General features: G+C 40.2%; 1 protein-coding gene across 1 annotated transcript in view; it reads right to left on the bottom strand.

The window, feature by feature from the left end:
* Window positions 1–2285: 2285 nt before the first annotated feature.
* Window positions 2286–11455, bottom strand: part of zgc:100868 (uncharacterized protein LOC554458 homolog) — a 33075-nt gene continuing 23905 nt past the window's right edge. The window contains exon 10 of the mRNA XM_059348111.1: window positions 2286–2670. Within this exon, the coding sequence (XP_059204094.1) occupies window positions 2356–2670 (315 nt within the window). The 3' untranslated portion in view covers window positions 2286–2355. The remainder of the gene's footprint in view (window positions 2671–11455) is intronic.

Below are 11455 nucleotides of genomic sequence, written 5' to 3'. Positions count from 1 at the left end.
TGATGTTGCCTGGTTAAATAAACATAAAACAATAAAATAAAGAGGAACCTTGGTTAATGTCAGGTTAAATTTTTTAGCTATATCAGCACTGAAAAAGTGAGATGGCATGAATTTCTGTTAACTTTCATGACATTAAACCACAGAAAATGAACACATTTGACTGTCCAGGAGATGGCGCTGTGAGTTAAATATAAGTTATTCAGCTCAGGTTTAATATTATCCTACTGCAGTTGTGATGAAACTGCAGGAGACAAGTTTTCCTCTGAGTGATAGTGGAAAAAAAACCTCAAGTTGGTTCCGAAATCAAACATTTTTTAAAATATGTTTTTTGAACCATGGATTTTATATGTATATAAGCTACACTACTACTTCTTGGATATTATCCCTAACAAAAAGTAATATATAAAAACTAAACCTTTCTGAAAAAAAATGAAACAAGCAATCGCACACTGAAAGCTGATAGAAATCAAAAAGTAAACATTAAAATGATGTAAAAACTAACAGAATTCAAAACTGTTGTAACCTTGACATATAACAGGGTAAACAACACTCAAACTGTATTTTCTCTCTGTTTTTAATTATGTGGATGTTAACCAAAACAACTGAAGTTTTAATCAAAAAAATGAATCTGAGAGCAGTAGTAGACACAGCATAAAGGAAAATACCACAAACTCAACCAGACAAAAATATTATTTTCACTTTATTTAAGAAAAAAAAAACATTTCAGATTTAGTGTTTCACATTTGCAGATTCCACGGCAAGAGCTGGCAGCTAACGCTTATCCTTCAAACCAAATAATTGTCCGTTAAAAGTGCAGCTCAAGTATTCTGTGTGTGTGTTAACTGCTGTCAATTCAGACAGATGTTACATGGTACAGTAGCTCCCTTATAATATGAGGTAGATGATCGATGTCACTGTGTTCCTCAGACCTCCAAAATATGTTCTGCAAGTTTGCTTTTAAAACATACACTTCCATGACAGTAGTTTAGTGTAATGCTATCTGCAGTTGAATCAATAAACCTTCATATATGTCACAAATCAGTTTTCAATAACATCTGGATGCATAATAAATGACACTTGGAGGCTAATTTAACAATTGTTCTGTCTGCAAATGATTTTAAAAAATCAGGAGGTAAATATCATATATTACAAAGATTTTACACATTCTGTTAAATTATTTAAAAAAAAACAAAAAAAACATGTGCATTCATCCCTGTGCTTGGTTTAGCTTGGCTATAAAATATACTGTACATATATTTGTTCAGTGCAGCTTTAAACAATTCTTCATTTTACACCATCATTTCATTTGACAACTGAAGCAGCTGCTGTCCAACAAGCTGCAGGTCGACTTCATAAGGGAAGTGACCGGAGAAGGTTAATCATGTCTTATTGTTGGGATAGAGTAGTGCAGTTGGCTGGCAGTTATCGGCCTTCAAAGTAAACTCACATTTTAAACTTTCCTTAAACTAAAAAAATATCTAAAAAACAGAAAATCTTAATCTTAAGAAAATCATAACATATTCTCATGAAAATATTCCCATGAACAGGTTTGAGTGATTTTAATGAAAACACCTGAAAATGATCGTCTTCCCTACTTGCCAAATTTAAGTGCAGTACATTTCACATGAGGGAGCTCTAAGTCTGGGCTGAGCCCTTGATTTTGTGCAGTTTTGCACACTTTGAACTGTTGCACACTCCCTGGCCAGAGCATTTAACAATTTATTATTTTTTATAAATCTTTCTGATCTCTAACTAAAGTATGTTTCTTGACTTTTGCAGCACTTGGTATTATTTTTATTTTCCACCTTGTTTGTGAAAACCTGATTCTGATTGATAATCACAGGAATCTCCTGGATAATCAAGTTATCGTATATTGTTAAGATCACCTTCCTCAGTGTGCTGCTACATTAGAACATTTTATGACATGCTACTAATTTGTTTAACTTTGTTAAATTGTGAAGTTTTAATCAGTTTTTTTATCCAGTGCTGTAATTTAACCCGTGGGAGCTGAACCCTGAATGAGAGATTGCATCAGTGAAACAGAAATGAGCCTCTCTGGTTGGATGTTTACCTCTTTCTGGGAGTTGTAATTGTCTTAAAGGTGATACACTTTTGTACATTTTAGCAGTGACGCAAAACTATTCCAGCCTCTGATGGACCAGGAGAGTTTAACTTGGTGGAGCAGATGTTGCTGTAAGAACCCTGATATAGGATCAACCTGTGCCAACTTCACGACTCTATTCCTCACAGTGTCAGTGCAGCTTTGAGCTAAATTGTCTCTCAGATTTAAAGTTCACATAAATTTGTGCTTGTCATATCATGTAAATAAGTATTAAAAGATAAAGTAGGAGGCTTCTATGAAAAGAGATGGAGGCACACGGAAAAGACGAGGAGATGGAAGAAGAAGAGGAGGGGGGACTGGGCAGGGGCCCCGCTGGTGGTGGTCTGGTTGGTGGGAGCTGAGGTGGTGTTGGTACTGTTGGTGGTGGAGGGTAAGAAGCCCACGGTCGAAGACAGGAAGCTCTTAAAGGCGCTCAGTTTAGTGAACTGCATCATATCCCCTGCTCTTGAACTTCTGCTTCTTGAACGGGTGGTGTTTTCAGCTGATAACACAGCTGCCTCGAACCAAGCGCCGTCCAGCTTACACATCAGTGGACCTCCAGAGTCGCCCTGAACAAACACACACGTTCAACATGTTGAATCAAACTTGTTTGTTTCTACCTTTCACCTCGATAAGCTACAGAAAACACAGAAATTAATATTTGTTTTGTCTAGTTGTCTATAGTTTCTTTTTGTTATACCTTAAAGGACTATTTGGACATTATATGAATAAAACTTGCTCACTGAGAGTTAGATGATAGGTTTGATTCCTCTCTCATGTTTAATGGATAATCTAACACATTGAAAAGCTCCTCTGCTGCTAAAGGGCTCTACGTCTCAAACCAGACTCTTCTCCTCTGTAGTGCCCCAGTGGTGGAACCAACTTCCAAACTCCATCTGATCTGCTGAGTCCTTATCAATCTTTAAGAAGAGACTGAAGACCCAGCCTTTTACCTAAAACCTTCACACATAATCTACACACAAAACAATGAATAATTGGATTAAAAAAACAGTTTGCACTGTCGTCACACACCACTTTAAAGCACTTCTGTCTGCCACTGACTCTGACATTGTAGAATTGTAGAAAAGGGAGAACAGTTGAAGATTTCTTTATGGGCCACTACGGGCCCTTTTACAATGATGTTGATGGTCGTGCATCGACTACCAGCACCTCTACAGCTTTTACACTTCAGCTTTTTACAGAATAGACAAGCAGATATAACTGGTGAGCTTTAGTGGATCTAGTTGGGGGTTTGTTAACATTTGAAGGAGCCAGGCTAACTATACATACTTTAAAGAGTGGTATCAGTTTTCTCATCAAGCTCTCAGCAAGAAAGGGAATAAGCATATTCCCAAAAACGCTCTTGGTTCAACAGCAAACAGGGAAACAACAAACTAATAACTTTGTAACTACGTGTTTTATGATTTGAAGCTTCAGAACAGCAATTAGAAAATTTCTAAAGAAATTTTGATTGTGTGCTTGCCTCTGGACCGTGACTCTCGTGGCTTATCAAAAGGGGCAGGGATTAAACAGGGACTTTCTGCTGAGTGCACTGACACCTCGTACAAGTCCCTAGGACCATCGGTTCACTTGTTAGTAAAAGGGGGCGTGGCTAATAAAAAGGGGCGGGGTCATCAATCAACAGTTAAACAGGGACTCTATGCCGAGTAATCTGACACCTTATACAAGTTTCTAGGACAAACGGTTCATTGGTTATGAAAGGGGGCGTGGCTAATCAAAAAGGGCGGGAATTTATGAAATATTGTTATGTATAAGTGGTCAGTGATGAACCATCATCATGCTTGACAAGTTTGAGGAAGATTGGACAATGTATGGTCATGTTATAAGGTCTCATGTTTTATGAAGTCTGTTCACTTAGAGTAAACTGACAGTTATCAGTTAGAATGTCTGTGTTGGAGGAGGGAGGGGGGAGGCTTTGGTAGCTAAGCAACCAGGTGGCCAGGTGGAGTCGACCAATAAGAGCAGAGCAATCAACTGAAAGTAACTGCTGTTGGAGACAGTTCCGCAGACAGAGGTGGACAAACTGAAAATTCTGGCCTCGAACAGAAAGCATTTTTGGCAAAACCATAATACCTATCATTGATCCGACTTCACTTTGAGCGTCCTGAGTTCTTTCTGAACATCTACATATGTTTTTTTTTAAGAAAAATGAAAAAATAGCTTTGTTAGAGCGATTTTAAAAAACTGTTAAATTTTTTTTTTTGAGAAATCTTCCTGCATTTTTAATATGGGAGCCAATGAGGCAGTTGGTGCGTTTTGTTTGTGCATCTGTGCGTCCTGCGCCAAAACTATAACTCTGACAGCTTTACCAGAGGATTGTGAGTGAGGGGACAAATTTTCCTACGTTTCTATGTATAAATTATTTCTGTAGAGTGAAATTTGCGGCCTGGAGCGCAGTTTTCAAATTTATTTTTTGACAATTCCTTCTCTCCCTCTACACTCTGCTTGATGACATCACCACTCTAGAGTCTCCATAGGGTTACATTGGGGGGATTTTTTGACGTGTTTTTGCCCAATAATTTGAAAACCGTTTGTCGAAACCCTTAGAAAAGTCATAGCACACTGGTCATGGGTGAGCCGGTCGATTTGATACCTTTTTTGTGTATGTGCGGCCAAAACTCTGGGAGGAGTAGTCGACGGAAAAACAACATGGAAGAAACGGAAGAAGAATAAGCCCGGTGAAGAGTAGTTAGTGTGCTTTTGCAAGCAAGCACACAAAATAATAAAAATAGTCCCGGTGAATAGTAGTTAGTGTGCTTTTGCAAGCAAGCACACAAAACTAGAAAATTTCTAAAGAAATTTTGATTGTGTGCTTGCCTCTGGACTGTGACTCTCGTGGCTTATTAAAAGGGGCAGGGATTGAACAGGGACTTTCTGCTGAGTGCACTGACACCTCGTACAAGTATCTAGGACAAACGGTTCACTAGTTAGTAAAAGGGGGCGTGGCTAATCAAAAGGGGCGGGAATTTATGAATTATTGTTACGTAGAACTGATAAGTGATGAACCAACATCATGCATGACAAGTTTGAGGCAGATTGGACAATGTATGGTCAAGTTATAAGGTCTCATGTTTTATGAAGAAAGCCATGTCTGTTTACTAAGCATAAACTGACAGTTATCAGTTAGAATGTCTGTGTTGGAGGAGGGGGGGGCTTTGGTAGCTAAGCAACCACGTGGCCAGGTGGAGTCGACCAATCAGAGCAGAGCAATCAACTGAAATTAACTGACGATGGAGACAGTTCCGTCAAAGTGAGCAGACAGAGGTCGACAAACTTGAAATTCTGGCCTCGAACAGAAAGCATTTTCGGCAAAACCATAATACCTATCATTGATCCGACTTTACTTTGAGCGTCCTGAGTTCTTCTTGAACATCTACATATGTTTTTTTTTTAAGAAAAATGAAAAAATAGCTTTGTTAGAGCGATTTTAAAAAACTGTTAAATTTTTTTTTTTGAGAAATCTTCCTTCATTTTTAATATGGGAGCCGATGCAGAAGTTGGTGCATTTTGTTTGAGCATCTGTGCGTCCTGCGCCCAAACTATAACTCTGACAGCTTTACCAGAGGATTGTGAGTGAGAGGACACATTTTCCTACGTTTCTATGTATAAATTATTTCTGTAGAGTGAAATTTGCGGCCTGGAGCGCAGTTTTCAAATTTATTTTTGACAATTCTTTCTCTCCCTCTACACTCTGTTTGATGACTTCTCCATTCTAGGCTCTCCATAGGGTTACATTGGGGGGATTTTTTGACATGTTTTTGCCCAATAATTTGAAAACCGTTTGTCGAAACCCTTAGAAAAGTCATAGCACACTTGTCATGGGCGAGCCGGTCGGTTTGATACCTTTTTTGTGTATGTGCGACCAAAACTCTGGGAGGAGTAGTCGACCGAAAAATGACACGAAAGAAACGGAAGAAAAATAAGAACTAGAAAATTTCTAAAGAAATTTTGATTGTGTGCTTGCCTCTGGACCGTGACTCTCGTGGCTTATCAAAAGGGGCAGGGATTAAACAGGGACTTTCTGCTGAGTGCACTGACACCTCGTACAAGTCTCTAGGACAAACGGTTCACTGGTTAGTAAAAGGGGGCGTGGCTAATAAAAAGGGGCGGGGTAATCAATCACCAGTTAAAAAGGGACTCTATGCCGAGTAATCTGACACTTTATACAAGTTTCTAGGACAAACGGTTCATTGGTTATGAAAGGGGCGTGGCTAATCAAAAAGGGCGGGAATTTATGAAATATTGTTATGTATAAGTGGTCAGTGATGAACCATCATCATGCTTGACAAGTTTGAGGAAGATTGGACAATGTATGGTCAAGTTATAAGGTCTCATGTTTTATGAAGTCTGTTTACTTAGAGCAAACTGACAGTTATCAGTTAGAATGTCTGTGTTGGAGGAGGGAGGGGGGAGGGGGGAGGCTTTGGTAGCTAAGCAACCACGTGGCCAGGTGGAGTCGACCAATAAGAGCAGAGCAATCAACTGAAATTAACTGACGATGGAGACAGTTCCACAGACAGAGGTGGACAAACTGAAAATTCTGGCCTCGAACAGAAAGCATTTTTGGCAAAACCATAATACCTATCATTGATCCGACTTCACTTTGAGCGTCCTGAGTTCTTCCTCAACGTCTACATATATTCTTTTTTAAGAAAAGTGAAAAAATAGCTTTGTTAGAGCGATTTTAAAAAACGGTTAAATTTTTTTTTTTGAGAAATCTTCCTGCATTTTTAATATGGGAGCCGATGCGGCAGTTGGTGCATATTGTTTGAGCATCTGTGCGTCCTGCGCCAAAACTATAACTCTGACAGCTTTACCAGAGGATTGTGAGTGAGAGGACAAATTTTCCTACGTTTCTATGTATAAATTATTTCTGTAGAGTGAAATTTGCGGCCTGGAGCGCAGTTTTCAAATTTATTTTTTGACAATTCGTTCTCTCCCTCTACACTCTGTTTGATGACATCACCGCTCTAGACTCTCCATAGGGTTACATTGGGGGGATTTTTTGACGTGTTTTTGCCCAATAATTTGAAAACCGTTTGTCTAAACCCTTATAAAAGTCATAGCACACTTGTCATGGGCGAGCCGGTCGGTTTGATACGTTTTTTGTGTATGTGCGGCCAAAACTCTGGGAGGAGTAGTCGACCGAAAAATGACACGGAAGAAACGTAAGAATAAGAATAAGCCCGGTGAATAGTAGTTAGTGTGCTTTTGCAAGCAAGCACACAAAACTAGAAAATTCCTAAAGAAATTTTGATTGTGTGCTTGCCTCTGGACCGTGACTCTTGTGGCTTATCAAAAGGGGCACGGATTAAACAGGGACTTTCTGCTGAGTGCACTCACACCTCATACAAGTCTCTAGGACAAACGGTTCACTAGTTAGTAAAATGGGCGTGGCTTATCAAAAGGGGCGGGGTTATCAATCACCAGTTAAACAGGGACTCTATGCTGAGTAATCTGACATCTTATACAAGTTTCTAGGACAAACGGTTCATTAGTTAGTAAAAGGGGGCGTGGCTAATAAAAAGGGCGGGAATTTATGAATTATTGTTATGTACAACTGAAAAGTGATGAACCATCATCATGCATGACAAGTTTGAGGCAGATTGGACAATGTATGGTCAAGTTATAAGGTCTCGTGTTTTATGAAGAAAGCCATGTCTGTTTACTTAGAGTAAACTGACAGTTATCAGTTAGAATGTCTGTGTTGGAGGAGGGGGGGGGGCGGGGGGTTTGGTAGCTAAGCAACCACGTGGCCAGGTGGAGTCGACCAATAAGAGCAGAGCAATCAACTGAAATTAACTGACGATGGAGACAGTTCCGTCAAAGTGAGCAGACAGAGGTCGACAAACTTGAAATTCTGGCCTCGAACAGAAAGCATTTTCAGCAAAACCATAATACCTATCATTGATCCGACTTTACTTTGAGCGTCCTGAGTTCTTCCTGAACATCTCCATATGTTTTTTTTTAAGAAAAATGAAAAAATAGCTTTGTTAGAGCGATTTTAAAAAACTGTTAAATTTTTTTTTTGAGAAATCTTCCTTCATTTTTAATATGGGAGCCGATGCGGCAGTTGGTGCATTTTGTTTGAGCATCTGTGCGTCCTGTGCCCAAACTATAACTCTGACAGCTTTACCAGAGGATTGTGAGTGAGAGGACAAATTTTCCTACGTTTCTATGTATAAATTATTTCTGTAGAGTGAAATTTGCGGCCTGGAGCGCAGTTTTCAAATTTATTTTTTGACAATTCTTTCTCTCCCTCTACACTCTGTTTGATGACTTCCCCACTCTAGACTCTCCATAGGGTTACATTGGGGGGATTTTTTGACGTGTTTTTGCCCAATAATTTGAAAACCGTATGTCGAAACCCTTATAAAAGTCATAGCACACTTGTCATGGGCGAGCCGGTCGGTTTGATACCTTTTTTGTGTATGTGCGAGCAAAACTCTGGGAGGAGATGTCGACCGAAAAATGACACGGAAGAAACGTAAGAATAAGAACTAGAAAATTTCTAAAGAAATTTTGATTGTGTGCTTGCCTCTGGACCGTGACTCTCGTGGCTTATCAAAAGGGGCAGGGATTAAACAGGGACTTTCTGCTGAGTGCACTGACACCTCGTACAAGTCTCTAGGACAAACGGTTCACTAGTTAGTAAAAGGGGGCGTGGCTAATAAAAAGGGGCGGGGTTATCAATCACCAGTTAAACAGGGACTCTATGCCGAGTAATCTGACACCTTACACAAGTTTCTAGGACAAACGGTTCATTGGTTATGAAAGGGGGCGTGGCTAATCAAAAAGGGCGGGAATTTATGAAATATTGTTATGTATAAGTGGTCAGTGATGAACCATCATCATGCTTGACAAGTTTGAGGAAGATTGGACAATGTATGGTCAAGTTATAAGGTCTCATGTTTTATGAAGAACAACATGTCTGTTTACTTAGAGTAAACTGACAGTTATCAGTTAGAATGTCTGTGTTGGAGGAGGGAGGGGGGAGGGGGGAGGCTTTGGTAGCTAAGCAACCACGTGGCCAGGTGGAGTCGACCAATAAGAGCAGAGCAATCAACTGAAATTAACTGCTGTTGGAGAAAGTTCCGCAGACAGAGGTGGACAAACTGACAATTCTGGCCTTGAACAGAAAGCATTTTTGGCAAAACCATAATACCTATCATTGATCCGACTTCACTTTGAGCGTCCTGAGTTCTTCCTGAACATCTACATATGTTTTTTTTTAAGAAAGATGAAAAAATAGCTTTGTTAGAGCGATTTTAAAAAACTGTTACATTTTTTTTTGGGAGAAATCTTCCTGCATTTTTAATATGGGAGCCGATGCGGCAGTTGGTGCATTTTGTTTGAGCATCTGTGCGTCCTACGCCCAAACTATAACTCTGACAGCTTTACCAGAGGATTGTGAGTGAGAGGACAAATTTTCCTACGTTTCTATGTATAAATTATTTCTGTAGAGTGAAATTTGCGGCCTGGAGCGCAGTTTTCAAATTTATTTTTTGACAATTCTTTCTCTCCCTCTACACTCTGTTTGATGACTTCTCCACTCTAGACTCTCCATAGGGTTACATTGGGGGGATTTTTTGACGTGTTTTTGCCCAATAATTTGAAAACCGTTTGTCGAAACCCTTAGAAAAGTCATAGCACACTTGTCATGGGCGAGCCGGTCGGTTTGATACCTTTTTTGTGTATGTGCGACCAAAACTGTGGGAGGAGTAGTCGACCGAAAAATGACACGGAAGAAACGGAAGAATAAAAATCATAACTAGAAACAAAATTCCAGGGAAATTTTGGAGTGCCACGGGACTACTGCCGGATGATTCTCGTGGTTTAAATCAGCAGTTAAACAGGGACTCTGTCCTGAGTTCACAGACACCTCATACAAGTTTGTAGGACAAACGGTTCAGTAGTTAGTAAAAAGGGGCGTGGCTACTCAAAGGGGGCGTGGCTTTAATCACCATTCACACAGGGACTCTGTCCTGAGTTCACAGACACCTCATACGAGTCTGTGCGATAAACGGTTCACAAGTTAGTAAAAAGGGGCGTGGCTACTAAAGGGGGCGTGCCTTCAATCACCAGTAAAACAGGGGCTCCGTCCTGAGTTCACAGACACCTCATACAAGTCTGTAGGACAAACGGTTCACTAGTTAGTAAAAAGGGGCGTGGCTACTCAAAGGGGGCGTGGCTTCAATCACCAGTTAAACAGGGACTCTGTCCTGAGTTCACAGACATCTCATACAAGTCTGTAGGACAAACGGTTCATTAGTTAAGAAAGGGGGCGTGGCTAATCAAAAAGGGCGGGAATTTATGAAATATTGTTATGTAGACAATCAGTGATGAGCCATCATCATGTATGACAAGTTTGAGGCAGATTGGACAATGTATGGTCAAGTTAAAAGAGTTAACTTTTTTCAGTTAAAATGTCTGTGTTGGAGGAGGGGAGAGGGAGGGGGGGGGGCTTTGGTAGCTAAGCAACCACGTGGCCAGGTGGAGTCGACCAATCAGAGCAGAGCAATCAACAGAAACTAACTGTCACTGACAATGCTTTGCTAAAGTGAGCAGCCAGAGGTGGACAAACTGAAAATTCTGGCCTCGAACAGAAAGCATTTTTGGCAAAACCATAACACCTATCACTAATCTGACTTCACTTTGAGCGTCCTGAGTTCTTCCTGAACGTCTACATATATTTTTTTTTAAGAAAAATGAAAAAATAGCTTTGTTAGAGCGATCTAAAAAAACGGTAAAATCTGATTATTTCAAAAATCCTCGTGTGTTTTTAATATGGGACTCAATGGGGCAGTTGTTGCGTTTTGGTGGCACTTCTCTGTGTCCTGCGCCCAAACTATAACTCTGACAGCTTTACCAGAGGATTGTGAGTGAGACCACAAATTTTCCTACGTTTCTATGTACAAATTATTTCTGTAGAGTGAAATTTGCGGCCTGGAGCGCAGTTTTCAAATTTATTTTTTGACAATTCCTTCTCTCCCTCTACACTCTGCTTGATGACATCACCAGTCTAGATTCTGAACATTCCGCGCAATACACACACATGGGAAAATCGCACCCCCCATTAGTTTGGAAAAATGGAAATGTTTTCGCACTTCGTGCGAAAACTATACGTGCAATCGCTCTGAAATTTCAGAGCACTAGAGTTAAATTCAGGCCCTACAACTTTCTAAATCGGTTCGGAATTTTACGGGCAACGGTTTGCGAATGGTGAGCCCCCAAAGTTTGCGCAATGCGTTCCGGATGGGCCAAAAAGTGCACGTTTGTGCACGTTGTGCGAAAACGTGCGCTCCGATCGCTAATAAAAGTCATTCCACACGA

Source organism: Centropristis striata, chromosome 13 (assembly GCF_030273125.1).
Source record: "Centropristis striata isolate RG_2023a ecotype Rhode Island chromosome 13, C.striata_1.0, whole genome shotgun sequence".
Classification (NCBI taxonomy): Eukaryota; Metazoa; Chordata; class Actinopteri; order Perciformes; family Serranidae; genus Centropristis; species Centropristis striata.
The sequence above is the reverse complement of the archived record's forward strand: the minus strand, read 5'-3'. Positions and strand labels throughout refer to the sequence as shown.